Raw genomic sequence first — 18,659 nt, forward strand, 5'->3', positions numbered from 1 at the left:
GCTGCCGAGCTGACCATCTAAAAAATTTTGTGGGTGAGGGCCTGCTGCCGAGCTGACCATCTAAAAATTTTTGTGGGTGAGGGCCTGCTGCTGAGCTGACCATCTAAAACATTTTGTGGGCAAGGGGCTGCTGCCGAGCTGACCATCTTAAACCTTTTGTGGGGGAGGGACTGCTGCCAAGCTGACTGTCTAAAACCTTTTGTGGAGGAGGGCCTGCTGCCGAGCTGATCATCTAAAACATTTTGTGGGCGAGGGCCTGCAGCTGAGCTGACCATCTAAAACATGTTGTGGTCGAGGGACTGATGCCGAGCTGACCATCTAAAACATTTTGTGGATGAGGGCCTGCTGCCGAGCTTACCATCTAAACAATTTTGTGGTCGAGGGCCTGCAGCTGAGCTGACCATCTAAAACATTTTGTGGGTGAAGGCCTGCCGCTGAACTGACCCTCTAAAACATTATGGTTGAGGGCCTGCTGCTGAGCTGACCCTCAAAAACATTATGGGTGAGGGCCTGCTGGTGACCTTCTAAAACATTATGGGTGAGGGCCCGCTGCTGAGCTGACTCTCTAAAACATTAGGAGCGAGTGCAGCCTAATAAGCATGTTGATATGATGGAGGAGGAGGACAACAAAAGGGAGATTGAACCATATACCCTTTTTAGTGGTGGAAGGGGTGCAGGGGAATACAGGGTATTCAATACACCATAAAAGCCACATTTAGAGTGCCTTTATGTTCAGCTGCTTTCCTCTGGTGGCGTAGAGAAGTCAGGGGAAATCCAGGTCTTGTTCATTTTTATGAGTCAACCGGTCATCATTTTCAGTTGACAGGCGGATACGCTTATCAGTTATTAAGCCCCCAGCAGCACTAAATACACGCTCTGACAAAACGCTGGCAGCAGGGCAGGCCAGCACCTCCAAGGCGTAGAACGCCAGTTCGTGCCACGTGTCCAGCTTGGACACCCAATAGTTGTAACGCACACAGGGATCACGGAGGACGCTGACACGGTCTACTACATACTCTTACACCATCTTCCAAAATTTTTCCCTCCTTGTGACACTAGGCCACGCATCAGGTTGAGGGTGCTGGCGGGGTGTCAGAAAACTGTCCCAGGTTTTGGAGAGTGTTTCCCTGCCTCTGTTGGAACTGCTGTGTGTTCACCTCGTCTCCCCTCCTCAGTTGGCCAAGGCACTACGTACTCTGCAGCCATCGTTGTCAGCTGGAAATTTTTGGAGCAATTATTCAACAAGGACCTTCTGGTATTGCACCATTTTGAGAGATGAGAAGTTCTCTTTGTAGTGGTGGTCGAGAAGGGTGAACAACCAGTAATTGGTGTTGGCCAAAATGCAAGGGTCACAGGAAAGGCAGCCCAACATAAATTCAGCCATGTGTGCCAGAGTTCCAACAGACAATACTTCGCTGTCCTCATCAGGAGGATGACTCTCAATCTCCTCATCCTCTTCTACCTATCCACGCTGAACAGATGGAATAAAACTTCCATGGTTACTAAAAGATGAGACTTTTAAATACATAAAGGGAATCAACAAGCTAAAAGAGGAGAGAATATTTAAAAGAAGAAAAACTGCTACAAGAGGACTTAGTTTTAAATTTGAGGGGCAAAGGTTTAAAAGTAATATCAGGAAGTATTACTTTACTGAGGGAGTAGTGGATGCATGGAATAGCCTTCCTGCATAAGTGGTAGCTGCAAATACAGTGAAGGAGTTCAAGCATGCATGGGATAGGCATAAGGCCATCCTTCATATAAGATAGGGACAAGGGCTATTCATAGTACTCAGTATATTAGGCAGACTAGATGGGCCAAATGGTTCTTATCTGCCGACACATTCTATGTTTCTATCTTTCTATGTTTACTACCATCTGTAGCGGAGGCAACAGTCTCCTGCTCCTCCTCCTCCTCATCATCCAATTTGCGCTGAGAAGACAAACTGAGGGTGGTCTGGCTATCACCCTGTGTAATGTCTTCCCCCATTTCCACCTCTTCCACATGCAAAGCGTCCGCCATAATTGTGAGCAGCGAGAGTTTAGGTAGACACAGAAGTGGAATGGTTACACTGATAATAGCGTTATCACAGCTCACCATTTGTGTTGATCCCTCAAAGTTGCGTAAAACCTCACAGAGGTCAGAAATCAATGCCCACTTATCGCTTGTGAAGAGCGGAAACTGAGTGGAAAGATGACGACCATGTTGCAGCTGGTATTTCACTACTGCCCTCTGCTGCTCACAAAGCTTGGCCAACATGTGGAATGCGGAATTCCAGCACAACAGTCAGTGAGCTGGCAATTGCAAACGCTGCTGCAGCGTTGCCAGACCGGTGGAAGCCATCGATGACTTTCTGAAATGGGCACACACGCGGCGCACCTTCACCAGTAGCTTAGGCAAATTGGGGTAGGTTTTGAGAAACTGCTGAACCACTAGGTTGAACACATGGGCTAGGCATGGGATGTGTTTGAGCTTGCCGAGCTCCAAAGCCGCCACCAAGTTACGGCCATTATCAGACACAACCATGCCTGGTTCTAGGTTAAGTGGCGAGAGCCACAGCTCAGTCTGGTCCCATACAGTTCTGCGGCGGTGTGCTGTTTGTCACCTAAGCAGATCAGTTTAAGTACAGCCTGTTGCCGCTTCCCCACTGCAGTGCTACACTGCTTCCAGATACTGACTGATGTCTGACTGGTGCTGCAAGATGATAATTCAGAGGTGGAACTGGGGAAGGAGGCGAAGGAGGAGAAGGGGGGGTTGCAGCCACTAACGTAGGTGGCGGCAGAAACCCTGATGGAAGTAGGGCCCACAATCCTTGGCATCGGTAGTACCTTTGCCATCCCAGGGTACAACTCGCTCCCGGCCTCCACAAAGTTCACCCAGTGTGCCGTCAGGGAAATGTAGCGTCCCTGGCCAAAAGCACTTGTCCATGTGTCAGTGGTTAAGTGGACCTTTCCAATAACTGCGTTGGTCAGGGCAGGGGTGATGTTACGGGACACATGCTGGTGTAAGGCTGGGACTGGACACCGTGAAAAATATTGGCGGCTGGGGACAGAGTAACGCAGAACAGCTGCCGAAAGCCTCAGTGTTCACAAGCCTAAATGGCAAAATTTTTAGGGCCAGCAATTTGGAAAGGTGGACATTTAGTGCTATGACCTGTGGGTGGGTGGCTGGGTATTTGTGCGTTTTCGTTCAAAGGCCTGGAGTATAGACATTTGTACACTGTGCTGGGACACAGAAGTGGATGTGCTAGCTGATGGTGCTTGCAAAGGTCCAGGTGCATGGCAGGAGGCATCCGGGCCTGCGTCTTGGACAGGGGATTGGCCAGCACGTAACACATGGAAAGAGGAGGCAGTGGTGGGACCCGCAGACAATGGTTGTGGACCCAGGGGTTCGGACAACCTATTAGGGTGCTTTCATGCTATGTGGCGGATCATACTGGTGGTGGTGAGGTTGTTAATGTTCACGCCCCTGCTCATTTTGGTACGGCACAGGTTGCAAATGACAATTCTTTTATCATCCGCACTTTCCTCAAAAAAGTGCCAGAGTGCGGAACACCTACCCTTTGGCAAGGGAGATTTCCGCAAGGGGGGCTCTGTGGAACTGTTGCGGACCTGTTTGGTGTGGCCTGCCTTCCCTCTTTTGCCACCCCACTGCCTCTTCCAGCCTGTTGCGGTGCTGCACATCTCTCCCCCTCTGTACTGTTGTCCTCGCTCAGATTGCCACCTTCTCAGATTGGGTCAGTGACTTCATCGTCCAGTGCCTTCTCTTCCGCTTCCTCACTCTGGTCATCCTCCTGACTTGTTGACCTAACAACAACCTCAGTTATTGACAACTGTGTCTCATCCTCATCATGAACCTTTTGAGAAACTAATTCAGTTGACTTATTGTCAACTGTGTCTCATCATCATCATCATCCACCTTGTGAAACACTAATTGCCGTTCCCCACCGTCATCTTCTTCTGACTGTGGATGCTCCATAGTTTGGGAATCAGGGCACAAGATCTCCTTCAAGCGGGCTTGTCGAGAGGCCCAAATTAAGGAATGGAAATGAAAACAGCTCCATGGAATATCCGAGTGTGGGATCACTTGTTTGCCAAGACTCGCCATGGTGGGAGGAAGGAGTACCAGGGTGAGGATTCTGTTGACCAGACTCTTGGCTACTGAGACTGGACTTTGTGGAAGACAGGGTGGTGCTTAACCGATTGGAAGCATTATCTGCTGCAATTCAACCGACCACCTGGACGCACTGGTCTGACTTCGAGAGTGGTGTCCTGCGCCACCCTGCAAACTGGGACATGAAGCTAGGTATCGTGGATGAGTGTGTTTCTTGTGCTCTGGCAGCAGGCAAAGTTTTTCCGTGCCCAGGACCACGGCCATGGCACCATCAGCAGCACGGCCACTACCCCGTCCCTTACTGCTCGCCCTGCACATATTAAATAATATATATGCTTGAAAGTATGTCACACGTAGAGAGGCGCAGGTTTTGTAAGTGTATGCGCAAATAAAGTACACAGAATGTCACAGATATTTTTAGGATGCGCTCACGTCAAACAGGAGGCCATTGCGCAAGTAATGTCGCTGTCACCACCGCCTAATAAAAAATTACACTGAATGAATGTCACTGATATTTAGGATGCACAAACGTTATGCAGAAGGTATAGCGCAAGTAATGCCACTGTCACCACCGGCTAATGAAAAATTACACTGAATGAATGTCACTGATATTTCAGATGCGCTAACGTTATACTGGAGATGTAGCGCAGGTAATGTCGCTGCCACCAGCAGCAAAAATATTTGACTTAATGTCACTGATATTTCGGATATGCAAATGTTATACAGGAGATGTAGCGCAGGTAATGTAACTGTCCGCAATGGACTCTGTCTACAGAAAAAGTAAACTGGATGTCACAGATATTTTTAGGCTGCTCACACGTTACACAGGAGATGTAGCACAGATATTGTCGCTGTCACAAGCGGAATTTTTTTTTACACTGAATGTCACTAATATTTCGGATGCGCTAACGTTATACAGAAGATGTATTGCAGGTAATGTCGCTGCCACCAGCAGCAAAAAAATTACACTGAATGTCAATGATATTTCGGATACGCAAACGTTATACAGGAGATGTAGCGCAGGTAATTTAACTGCCCGCAGTGGACACTGCCTACAGAAAAAGTACACTGGATGTCACAGATATTTTTAAGCTGCGCACTTGTTACACAGGAGATGTAGCGCAGATAAGGTCGCTGTCACCAGCGGCGAAAAAAATTACACTGAATGTCACTGATATTTCGGATGCACTAACATTATACTGGAGATGTAGCGCAGGTAATGTCGCTGCCACCAGCTGCAAAAAAATCGGACTGAATGTCACTGATATTTTGGATACGCAAACGTTATACAGGAGACACTGAATGTCACAGAGATTTTTAGGCTGCGCACACGTTACATAGGAGATGTAGCGGAGATAATGTCGCTGTCTACAGCGGCCAAACAATTGCAAGCTATTTAGCTATTAAAAATATATATTGCTGCAAGAAACAACTATAGTCCTTAAAAGGACTTTTGGGTCTCTAACAAGTTTTAGCAATTTAGCGCAGGTTGCGCTAAAAATTTATATTGCTGCCACACACAATAGTCCTTAAAAAGACTTTTGGGTCTATAAAATGTATAAAAACTAAAATATTGCTATTTCAATCCCTACACTATATCTCCCTTCTGCTCTCCAGCTCTCCATGAATAATACTGAGCCGAACTCGTATCATCGGGTGCTATATAGCACCCGATGACACTTTCCGGCCAGCCAATCACTGTAATGCCAGCAGCCAACATGGCTACGGCATTAAAGTGAATGGCAGTACTTACCTGCACATTTATTGGCTGCGTAGCATCCAACAAACGTGCGGGGAGGAGATTCGAGCATCGTGCTCGAGCACACGCGGTATTCGACCGAACAGCGCAATGTGCCGAACATTGCGATGCTCGAGCCGAACTAGTGTTCGGCTGAGCATGCTCGCCCAACACTACTACACAGCACCATGAACATTGTAGTGGACTGCGCTTGTCTCTGCAGGACCGCTCCCATTTAAGTCCACTACAAGGTTGACGGTGCTGTGTAATTCAGGCACTGAAACAATGAAACACCAACCAAACACCTGATCAGGAGTGGTGTGGGGTATTAGAATCAGCTAGTAATATACCATAACTTAGATAGGGCTTGACAACCCTTCTAATTTATTCTTTTCAATAATTCATAGAACAATTTTGGAAAATTCAAAGATAATAAATATTAATTGTATTCATAATGATTTGATGATGTCGTATATCCCACAAAATCCCATACCCACCTGCTGTCAAGGCTAATTTCTCCTGGAATTATATGAGTGCTGTCCTTGCCAATAAGGAATCTAATGCGGTCATAGAAGAGTCGTGGAGGATGCTGGGAGAAGGGTGGCTGGCTTTGCTGGATGAGGTCTAATGGGTCAGGTGAACCTTGACAGAGAGGACTGGAAAAGCAATTGGTTTGCTGGCAGCAATCAGGATCCACACAATCTGTCAGACCATCTGCAATGGATAAAATTCCTATAAATCAGCCAATGAATGTCCATAGAGGTTTGTTATTACAGGGCAACGGGAAAGCTATGCTAATGAATGCTAAAAGAATCAGTTGACCTGCAAACAGGTTGGTGTTAACATAGGAAAGAGCAAAATATGCAATAGGACTTTAAACTGGTGAACTGGGAAAACACACACCAACCTACTAGAGAATGCTTAGCAATGAACATTGAAGGAAAATATCTGATCAAAGGTTTAGCTCCCTTAACAAAATGTCACTACTAGACTTGTATAATGTAAAATAGCATAAATGTACACTAACACTATATCACCTATAAAAGAGTTATCAGAGAAATGCCAAATGTACATGTTCATATAAAGTTATTTTCCAGATTAGAATAAAAGAACTGATATTCTACCCTTTTTTCATAAGGGTGCATTCACATGAATGTATGAAGCTGACCGCGGATCCAATACACAAGCATCGGCAGTGTGCACCCCATATTGCAGTGCGGATCCATTGACTTCCGCAAGATGTGGCCAAATATAGGACATTTCCTATCTTTTGCAGTGCGGTGGCACGGACTGGAAAGCACACGGAAGAGGTTCCTAGTGTGCTTCCGGGTCTAAGTCTCTGCACCTCAAAATACAGGGCATGTCCTATCTTTGGCAACAACTTGTAGATTGCAGACCGATTGAAGTCAATGGGTCTGCACCATAATGCGGGGTGCACACTGCCTGTGCCCTGTGTTTTCTGGATCCGCAGTCCACAAAACGGGTACAGCCATTCCATGGTCGTGTGAATGCACCCTTACTTTGCATTTGAGTACATGACACATAATGTGCATTTTTATGGTCTCCCTTTAATTATTAATCTCCTTAGGATAATAAATAGAAGAGGGGAGAGGAGGGTCATGCAGCTGCAGTTTCTCTCTCTTATTTGCTCTTTCTCTCTCATAATGCCGTTTTACATACTCGTATTTGCTGCCTGTAGCAAACACCAATTGATGATAGTCAATCACATTTACATTGCGCAATCTTCTTCACTGTATGTGACTAAAAGATCATTAAGGCTTCTTCACACAATTTTGCAGCAAATTATTGGGAATAAATATTTATGATTAGTTGGGCAGCAATCTGTTATTAAAGAAACGGAGCACTAAGAGATCCAGGTCCAATACTCCTGTTCACACTTTGTCAAAAAAAGCAAAAATATCTCTGGCTCTAAACATTTCCTCCAGTATTAACACAGGTCTCGGGGACTCACCATCACCACCTCAGAAGCAGTGATTGCAAGACATCTGTGCTGAGCGTGTATGTGGAATAGGTGGAAGGAGATACAGGACTGGATAGGAGGCCTTCTTACCGTCCCTGTCTTCTGAGGTGGTGGTGGTGAGACCCCGAGACCTCTGTGTTACTATTGGAAGAGATGTTTAGAGCCAGAGATACTTTTGCTTTTTTTGACAAATTATTGGGAATGAACAGTTTGCAGCCTGTCTGCTCTGTGGGGATGAGCGATCACTACTGCGATCACTTGTCCCCCATACAGATTCATCGCTTACACAGGATGATCTGCTGCCCAGAAACAATTATTTTGCTATCCACATAAACAAAGCTTTCACCAAAGGAACAGGTGTTTGCTCTTGCATCAGGTGATCGGCTGCACCGTTACGTGGGCCAATTATCACACTGGTTGCACTACATATAATATACCTTGCCTAAGGGGTCATATTTTTGTAACAATAGATAAATGTTAAAGAGAAGTTCATATTTTACATTTAGGTAGAAATCTTTAAGAATGGATATTTTGAGATATATTGTAGCAATATATGGACCTAGAGTTCAACAATCACTAGTGCTCACAAACATTTTGACCCAGTCTTAGACATTTATAGTTAATGTACTGATGTCCTCCAGAATAATAAGTTTGGGTTAGTGGCCATATGTGTTCATACTTATGTGATAATTTCTGCATTATATATGCATTAGCCAACTGTGTATATGACATACTGTATATTCAGTGTGTAGAATGATTCATGGATACCACTAGCATTATGTTTCAGAGCTCCCCAACAATAAGAAAACATATATAACACAAAGAAAACTAATAGTTTAAGCTAAATGAGTACAGTAAACTTGACAGCTGTCCCTGAGGAAGGCAGATGATTGTGAGAAGATTACACAGTATATCCATGTTACAAAAAAAATGAAATGCACATTTGATACATTTTTTTTGCACTGCTGGTAATATTTTATGAAATTATAAACATACTATGGAAATCAATGAAATTATTGTTTACATGGCCTTTTCCTTAGATTTTTTTATATCTATTAAACCATTTGCATTTTTAAACCATTTTCTGAGAAAGTTGTGTCATAACCAATATATCCACAATTACAGCTCCCGCGGTTGTTTTCTCCTACATGGCAAATCTTTCTAGCCACATTATATTGGGGCTTTGCATATAAAATAGTCCTCTAATTTATGGTCATGTGCACTTTCAAATGATGTGTATTACTTAAAAAAGGCTGTCTGGTTTACAAGACCAAATTTTTAAATACACCATAATGGAATTTTGCCCACAGGGATCAATACGTTCAATAGGCACTGTTCAATAGACGTGATAAGTGATAAGCTTTACACTACATTACAACAATATTTTATGAGCAACGGGGAAGGGGGGGGTGTTTCTGTTTCTCCATGTTCCTCTACGTCTAACTTTGAGCAATTGCTATTTAACTGCCTGACATCTAAATCTGGATTTGGTTATCATCTAGCTTTGCAGGTTGATTAGGGTGGAGTTGCTGATTGTTGAGCCTTCACATATCCAGGCCTTCCTCTATGCTGATTGGTAGATATAGTATTTCCTTCCATATATTTTGTACATTGCCTTGTATGCTGGGATCATTAGTTTCATTATTGTATCTGGTTGTAGACAAGTGTTTTTCTGTTTATTCTGGCTGTAGTTCAACAGTCTCTTGCTGTGTTTGAGATTTGTTTTATTGCTGTGCTCTTGTATTGTTCAGGCTGAATTGCTGATAGAATTCCTGAATGCTGAATTCAGATAGCGTAAGATCAGTTTTGATCCATTTCAGTTCATGTCATTTATTCACTGTCTACCTGTATGACATACATCTGCCTTCCACTCCATTGCTGGATCATCTTCTACGTCTCTGACCCTCAGCATTTGCCTCCTCCATTTTTTTTAGCACCTGGTTTTCTGCCAGTGTTGATACATGCCTCATATGTCTTGTTTTTGTGATCACTTGGTTGTTGTGCAACTCAGCCACACTGAAAGTCCTGGGGGTATCTTAGTACCAAGAGCCATTATTCGGATTTGGGAATGGTGACTGCTGTAGGCGAAGATCAATTCTGCAGTATTGTGCACAATCAGAGTTGTCACAGGGGTATTTTACATTTAGCACTTAGTTCCTCCACAAATAAGAGCTGATTGTCTGGAATCCATAGAGTTCAACATTCTGTGAATAGCTCATAAGGGAAGCCTGCTCTCAAAAACGGATTGTCTGTGGTGGGAACGTGTTAGGAACACAATTAAAAAATGAATGAAGAAATTATATAATTGACTGGTTTAAAAGTGTTTTACTTAAGGAAAACGGAAAGATTTAACATGGCTGGGAGTCCCCATTACTGCAAGTCAAACAGTCTTTCAAATGGGAGATCAAAGGTTTCCTCAATAAATGCCATGGGCCTTAATTTAAGCAGAAATTATATGAATTCAACATTGCTATATCATTCTCCAACTGTTCCCATCTCCCTAACATTACACTGTAAAGAATTGGCACAATCAAACAAATCAGATGGGGAATCTTCCCTTCCTTAATGACAGCTTGAACTTTGCTTTATAGATATGTTAATATGAAAAGACCATATTTTCATGTGTGTAACAGCCTAGGACTGAACTCCATTAAAATGCTGAGCTACTGTTCAGCAAATTTCTTAGCCGTCCTGAATCACACCATCTGGCTGAAGACAAACTCAAAATGATTTATAAGCATTAAGGATATGAAAGTACTGAAGTCATCTTAAAGGGAGAATTTGCTGTACTCAGGCTCTAAAATGTTGTCATTGAAATATGATGAGTCTCATGATGTCTTGTAAGGAAAATACTTAGGTGAAGATTGCAAAGAACAAGGTAAATTTATTCAATAACCATAAATACACATCAGTATTGTGCAACAAGCATTTTATCTTTAATATATAAAAATCTTGTTTAAATATTTTCTTAAAGGGGTTCTCTGAGACTGAGAACCCCTTTTCATATGGCCAGGCAGGATGCAGGGGTTAAAAAAGGCTCACTTCTCCCTGGCAGTCCGGTTCCAGTGCTGGTTTTCCTTCTTCTCTATTTCTGATCCCTGCTGAATGGGAAATGTAATGTGCTGTCTACTTGCTACTCGCTACTGCCAATCAATGGCTTCAGCGGTGACATGTGCAGACATGGTGCACTACTTCTGCCACTGCTGCAGTCATTGATTGGCTGGCAGCAGTGATATGCTTGTAGATGCATGTTGCACTGCTGGAACTGAAGCGCCTTGACAGGTGAGTCTTTTTTTTTTAACTCTGAAACCTGCCTGCCCATATGAAAAAGCATTCCATGTCTTGGAGAAACCTCTTAAGGCACACTCGTTAAATCAAAGCGAACAGTCTGTATTCTTATGGATCCATCACAAGCAGTGTCGGACGGGTGTCTATGTCTCACCAGTAAAATTTATTTTGGGGGTCCACCGTATGGATACATTCAAAACTACCTGCTCACACAGCACCAAGATGCTACCAGATGATTGAATATAAGGCTCCATGAAGCAACTTTGAGAAGGTAGGTCCTGGGGAAAAGAGGATACTGGTAGATTTCCTCTATACCTAGAAGTCATCTCAGCTCTGATCGTGTCTATAATAACAAACTGGGGAGTTTCTTTAATAAACTATAATTTTTTTAATATGAACATAGGCTGGTTGAGCTGGTGTGCATTGAATATATGTATGTAGTGCAGTAAGTCTACTGTGTTATGTGCCACTTGTGGGAGTCTAGGGGCCCACCTGGCTGAGGGGGGCCACCGGGGGATTCACCTGTACCCCTGTGGGCCAGTCCGAGCCTGATTACAAGAAGGTTCATAGTGGACGCTAACAAGGTGTAGCTATATGGGGTGCAGAAGTAGCAGTTGCTTCCAAGCCTTGGTGCATGGGAATGGGGGGGGGGGGGGGGCAAAAAGCTCTGTGTTTGCCACATAAAAAGAGACTGATATTATAAATGGTATGTGGTAACTTTGGGAGGGATCCAAGTAGGCCATAAAGCCATGATGCTAGTATGAACAGAGCCTAAAGGTATGTTCGCATGCAGAAGATTTGTTTCAGTAAATTCTGACACTGAAAATACATCTGAGCGGAGTTGTGTTTGGAGTATGTGAAAGAATCTTTACAAATCTCAGATCTAAGGAAGAAAATCCCAGCAGCCGTGTATACACTTAATCAGTATTGTTTATTTTATTCTTTTATCATAGCATATATCCATATATTATTTTCTTATCATAGCATATATCCATATATTATTTTCTTATCATAGCATATATTCTCTTATCATGGGTATATGCTATGATAAGAGAATAAAATAAACAATACTGATTAAGTGGATACACGGCTGCTGGGATTTTCTTGGAAACTACACGTGGAGACTGCTCCTTTCCGCTGCAGCGTGGACTTGATTGAGTGCCGACCGGATCGCTATTTGCTTTAGATCTAAGGAAGAGTCACAGAAATGTATGCAACAAATCTGCCATGTAAGAACTTATCCATAAATTCTGTTCACACTGGCATCATTGCCTTAAAGAGATTTTCCCAAAACTTATCACAGTCAAGAACAAAATGGCATACAATGGCTTTCTCTTGATTCCTGAGGGTCCCAGTGGTCAGACCCCCAGTGATCAAACACATGCCATATCCTATGTTTTTAGACTAAAAGTCTTATTAACCACCTCAGCCCCCAGTGCTTAAACACCCTGAAAGACCAGGCCACTTTTTACACTTCTGACCTACACTACTTTCACCGTTTATTGCTCGGTCATGCAACTTACCACCCAAATGAATTTTACCTCCTTTTCTTCTCACTAATAGAGCTTTCATTTGGTGGTATTTCATTGCTGCTGACATTTTTACTTTTTTTGTTATTAATCGAAATTTAACGATTTTTTTTGCAAAAAAATGACATTTTTCACTTTCAGTTGTAAAATTTTGCAAAAAAAACGACATCCATATATAAATTTTGCTCTAAATTTATTGTTCTACATGTCTTTGATAAAAAAAAAATGTTTGGGTAAAAAAAAAATGGTTTGGGTAAAAGTTATAGCGTTTACAAACTATGGTACAAAAATGTGAATTTCCGCTTTTTGAAGCAGCTCTGACTTTCTGAGCACCTGTCATGTTTCCTGAGGTTCTACAATGCCCAGACAGTACAAACACCCCACAAATGACCCCATTTCGGAAAGTAGACACCCTAAGGTATTCGCTGATGGGCATAGTGAGTTCATAGAACTTTTTATTTTTTGTCACAAGTTAGCGGAAAATGATGATTTTTTATTTTTTATTTTTTTCTTACAAAGTCTCATATTCCACTAACTTGTGACAAAAAATAAAAACTTCCATGAACTCACTATGCCCATCACGAAATACCTTGGGGTCTCTTCTTTCCAAAATGGGGTCACTTGTGGGGTAGTTATACTGCCCTGGCATTCTAGGGGCCCAAATGTGTGGTAAGGAGTTTGAAATCAAATTCTGTAAAAAATGACGAGTGAAATCCGAAAGGTGCTCTTTGGAATGTGGGCCCCTTTGCCCACCTAGGCTGCAAAAAAGTGTCACACATCTGGTATCTCCGTATTCAGTAGAAGTTGGGGAATGTGTTTTGGGGTGTAATTTTACATATACCCATGCTGGGTGAGATAAATATCTTGGTCAAATGCCAACTTTGTATAAAAAAATGGGAAAAGTTGTCTTTTGCCAAGATATTTCTCTCACCCAGCAGGGGTATATGTAAAAAGACACCCCAAAACACATTCCTCAACTTCTCCTGAATACGGAGATACCAGATGTGTGACACTTTTTTGCAGCCTAGGTGGGCAAAGGGGCCCATATTCCAAAGAGCACCTTTCGGATTTCACTCGTCATTTTTTACAGAATTTGATTTCAAACTCCTTACCACACATTTGGGCCCCTAGAATGCCAGGGCAGTATAACTACCCCACAAGTGACCCCATTTTGGAAAGAAGAGACCACAAGGTATTCGCTGATGGGCATAGTGAGTTCATGGAAGTTTTTATTTTTTGTCACAAGTTAGTGGAATATGAGACTTTGTATGAAAAAAAAAAAAAAAAAAAAAAAATCATCATTTTCCACTAACTTGTGACAAAAAATAAAAAATTCTAGGAACTCGCCATGCCCCTCACGGAATACCTTGGGGTGTCTTCTTTCCAAAATGGGGTCACTTGTGGGGTAGTTATACTGCCCTGGCATTTTCCAGGGGCCCTAATGTGTGGTAAGTAGGTAAATGACCAGTGAAATCCGAAAGGTGCTCTTTGGAATATGGGCCCCTTTGCCCACCTAGGCTGCAAAAAAGTGTCACACATCTGGTATCTCCGTACTCAGGAGACGTTGGGGAATGTGTTTTGGGGTGTCTTTTTACATATACCCATGCTGGGTGAGAGAAATATCTTGGCAAAAGACAACTTTTCCCATTTTTTTATACAAAGTTGGCATTTGACCAAGATATTTCTCTCACCCAGCATGGGTATATGTAAAATGACACCCCAAAACACATTCCCCACCTTCTCCTGAGTACGGAGATACCAGATGTGTGACACTTTTTTGCAGCCTAGGTGGGCAAAGGGGCCCATATTCCAAAGAGCACCTTTCGGATTTCACTCGTCATTTTTTACAGAATTTGATTTCAAACTCCTTACCACACATTTGGGCCCCTAAAATACCAGGGCATTATACCTACCCCACAAGTGACCCCATTTTGGAAAGAAGAGACCCCAAGGTATTCGCTGATGGGCATAGTGAGTTCATGGAAGTTTTTATTTTTTGTCACAAGTTAGTGGAATATGAGACTTTGTATGAAAAAAAAAAAAAAAAAAATCATCATTTTCCACTAACTTGTGACAAAAAATAAAAAATTCTAGGAACTCGGCATGCCCCTCACGGAATACCTTGGGGTGTCTTCTTTCCAAAATGGGGTCACTTGTGGGGTAGTTATACTGCCCTGGCATTTTCCAGGGGCCCTAATGTGTGGTAAGTAGGTAAATGACCAGTGAAATCCGAAAGGTGCTCTTTGGAATATGGGCCCCTTTGCCCACCTAGGCTGCAAAAAAGTGTCACACATCTGGTATCTCCGTACTCAGGAGACGTTGGGGAATGTGTTTTGGGGTGTCTTTTTACATATACCCATGCTGGGTGAGAGAAATATCTTGGCAAAAGACAACTTTTCCCATTTTTTTATACAAAGTTGGCATTTGACCAAGATATTTCTCTCACCCAGCATGGGTATATGTAAAATGACACCCCAAAACACATTCCCCACCTTCTCCTGAGTACGGAGATACCAGATGTGTGACACTTTTTTGCAGCCTAGGTGGGCAAAGGGGCCCATATTCCAAAGAGCACCTTTCGGATTTCACTCGTCATTTTTTACAGAATTTGATTTCAAACTCCTTACCACACATTTGGGCCCCTAAAATACCAGGGCATTATACCTACCCCACAAGTGACCCCATTTTGGAAAGAAGAGACCCCAAGGTATTCGCTGATGGGCATAGTGAGTTCATGGAAGTTTTTATTTTTTGTCACAAGTTAGTGGAATATGAGACTTTGTATGAAAAAAAAAAAAAATAAATCATCATTTTCCACTAACTTGTGACAAAAAATAAAAAATTCTAGGAACTCGCCATGCCCCTCACGGAATACCTTGGGGTGTCTTCTTTCCAAAATGGGGTCACTTGTGGGGTAGTTATACTGCCCTGGCATTTTCCAGGGGCCCTAATGTGTGGTAAGTAGGTAAATGACCTGTGAAATCCGAAAGGTGCTCTTTGGAATATGGGCCCCTTTGCCCACCTAGGCTGCAAAAAAGTGCCACACATCTGGTATCTCCGTACTCAGGAGACGTTGGGGAATGTGTTTTGGGGTGTCATTTTACATATACCCTTGCTGGGTGAGAGAAATATCTTGGCAAAAGACAACTTTTCCCATTTTTTTATACAAAGTTGGCATTTGACCAAGATATTTCTCTCACCCAGCATGGGTATATGTAAAATGACACCCCAAAACACATTCCCCAACTTCTCCTGAATACGGAGATACCACATGTGTGACACTTTTTTGCAGCCTAGATGCGCAAAGGGGCCCAAATTCCTTTTAGGAGGGCATTTTTAGACATTTGGATACCAGACTTCTTCTCACGCTTTGGGGCCCCTAGAATGCCAGGGCAGTATAAATACCCCACATGTGACCCCATTTTGGAAAGAAGACACCCCAAGGTATTCAATGAGGGGCATGGCGAGTTCATAGAAATTTTTTTTTTTTGGCACAAGTTAGCGGAAATTGATATTTTTTATTTTTTTCTCACAAAGTCTCCCGTTCCGCTAACTTGGGACAAAAATTTCAATCTTTCATGGACTCAATATGCCCCTCACGGAATACCTGGGGGTGTCTTCTTTCCGAAATGGGGTCACATGTGGGGTATTTATACTGCCCTGGCATTCTAGGGGCCCTAAAGCGTGAGAAGAAGTCTGGAATATAAATGTCTAAAAAATTTTACGCATTTGGATTCCGTGATGGGTATGGTGAGTTCATGTGAGATTTTATTTTTTGTCACAAGTTAGTGGAATATGAGACTTTGTAAGAAAAAAAAAAAATAATTCCGCTAACTTGGGCCAAAAAAATGTCTGAATGGAGCCTTACAGAGGGGTGATCAATGACAGGGGGGTGATCAATGACAGAGGTGGTGATCAATGACAGAGGTGGTGATCAATGACAGGGGGGTTGATCAATGACAGGGGGTTGATCAATGACAGGGGGGTGATCAATGACAGGGGGGGTGATCAATGACAGGGGGGGTGATCAATGACAGGGGGGTGATCAATGACAGGGGGGGTGATCAATGACAGGGGGGTGATCAATGACAGGGGGGTGATCAATGACAGGGGGGTGATCAGGGAGTCTATATGGGGTGATAACCACAGTCATTGATCACGCCCGTGTAAGGCTTCATTCAGACGTCCGTATGCGTTTTGCGGATCCGATCCATCTATCAGTGAATCCGTAAAAATCATGCGGACGTCTGAATGGAGCTTTACAGGGGGGTGATCAATGACAGGGGGGTAATCAATGACAGGGGGGTGATCAGGGAGTCTATATGGGGTGATCACCACAGTCATTGATCATGCCCCTGTAAGGCTTCATTCAGACGTCCGGATGCGTTTTGCGGATCCGATCCATCTATCAGTGCATCCGTAAAAATCATGCGGACATCTGAATGGAGCTTTACAGGGGGTGATCAGGGAGTCTATATGGGGTGATCACCACAGTCATTGATCATGCCCCTGTAAGGCTTCATTCAGACGTCCGGATGCGTTTTGCGGATCCGATCCATCTATCAGTGGATCCGTAAAAATCATGCGGACGTCTGAATGGAGCTTTACAGGGGGGGTAATCAATGACAGGGGGGTAATCAATGACAGGGGGGTGATCAGGGAGTCTATATGGGGTGATCACCACAGTCATTGATCACGCCCCTGTAAGGCTTCATTCAGACGTCCGGATGCGTTTTGCGGATCCGATCCATCTATCAGTGGATCCGTAAAAATCATGCGGACGTCTGAATGGAGCTTTACAGGGGGTTGATCAATGACAGGGGGGTAATCAATGACAGGGGGGTGATCAGGGAGTCTATATGGGGTGATCAGGGGCTAATAAGGGGTTAATAAGTGACGGGGGGGGGGGTGTAGTGTAGTGTAGTGGTGCTTGGTGGGACTTTACTGAGCTACCTGTGTCCTCTGGTGGTCGATCCAAACAAAGGGGACCACCAGAGGACCAGGTAGCAGGTATATTAGACGCTGTTATCATAACAGCGTCTAATATACCTGTTAGGGGTTAAAAAAAAACACATCTCCAGCCTGCCAGCGAACGATCGCCGCTGGCAGGCTGGAGATCAACTCTCTTACCTTCCGTTCCTGTGAGCGCGCGCGCCTCTGTGCGCGCGTTCACAGGAAATCCCGGCTCACGCGAGATGACGCGTATATGCGTCGCTGAGCGCAGGGCTGCCACCTCCGGAACGCGAATCTGCGTACAGCGGTCCGGAGGTGGTTAAAGGGGTCCTCCTGGATTGATTTAAAATGGTTGCCAGCAAACTGTCCTAGAATGTGAGGAGGACTGCCACTACTTGCAGAGCTGCCCGGGGAGGTGAGGGGGGCATTTCCTCACTACATACTACGCTGCTCTACAATATGCAATCGTGCCTAGGACTGTTCTATTATGGGCCGGCCGTTCAGTCTGCTATTTGTGGACCGCAAAACAACAGAGGTTGTATGCATGAGCCCTAATCTGATTGTTTTTGTAGTACATGGATTTTTGCATACCCCATTCAGATCTATAGAACAGCTGCAGAAATGGATACGTGTGAACATTCTTTTGGACTCTGTTCACACAGGTGAGTCATCATGGCTTTAGAATCCATAACAATTTGCTTTAATGTTTTTCCCCACATCCTAATAGATCCAGATTGATCCCCAATAATGTATAACCTTTTCATCACTTTTTATAATCTTTTTTACTGGATAGAATAAGGCCGCCATTGTCGTTGTGGGAGTAATAAAGGTCTAGCACATGAGAGCTAAAAATGTGTAAACCAAGCTTATTAATGTATGAATTATTTAGTTATGCTATTAAAGCAATTTATTGAGAACCACTTCATAAAATAAAATTAACAATAATTTACAGTAAGCATATTTTTCAGTTATATTTTCACAGCATCAGTTAGTAAATAAAGTATATGTTCATCTTTGGGCAATTTTAACCCTTTACTTATAGAATTATTCCACATAAAAA

General features: G+C 43.4%; 1 protein-coding gene across 1 annotated transcript in view; it reads right to left on the bottom strand.

The window, feature by feature from the left end:
- The window catches only part of TENM1 (teneurin transmembrane protein 1), an 840,365-nt gene that overhangs the window by 225,618 nt on the left and 596,088 nt on the right, over positions 1 to 18,659 (bottom strand). The window contains 1 exon segment of the mRNA XM_040405386.1: positions 6,346 to 6,562. Within this exon segment, the coding sequence (XP_040261320.1) occupies positions 6,346 to 6,562 (217 nt within the window).

The sequence above is a fragment of the Bufo bufo genome, chromosome 8, assembly GCF_905171765.1.
Source record: "Bufo bufo chromosome 8, aBufBuf1.1, whole genome shotgun sequence".
In the NCBI taxonomy this organism is placed as follows: Eukaryota; Metazoa; Chordata; class Amphibia; order Anura; family Bufonidae; genus Bufo; species Bufo bufo.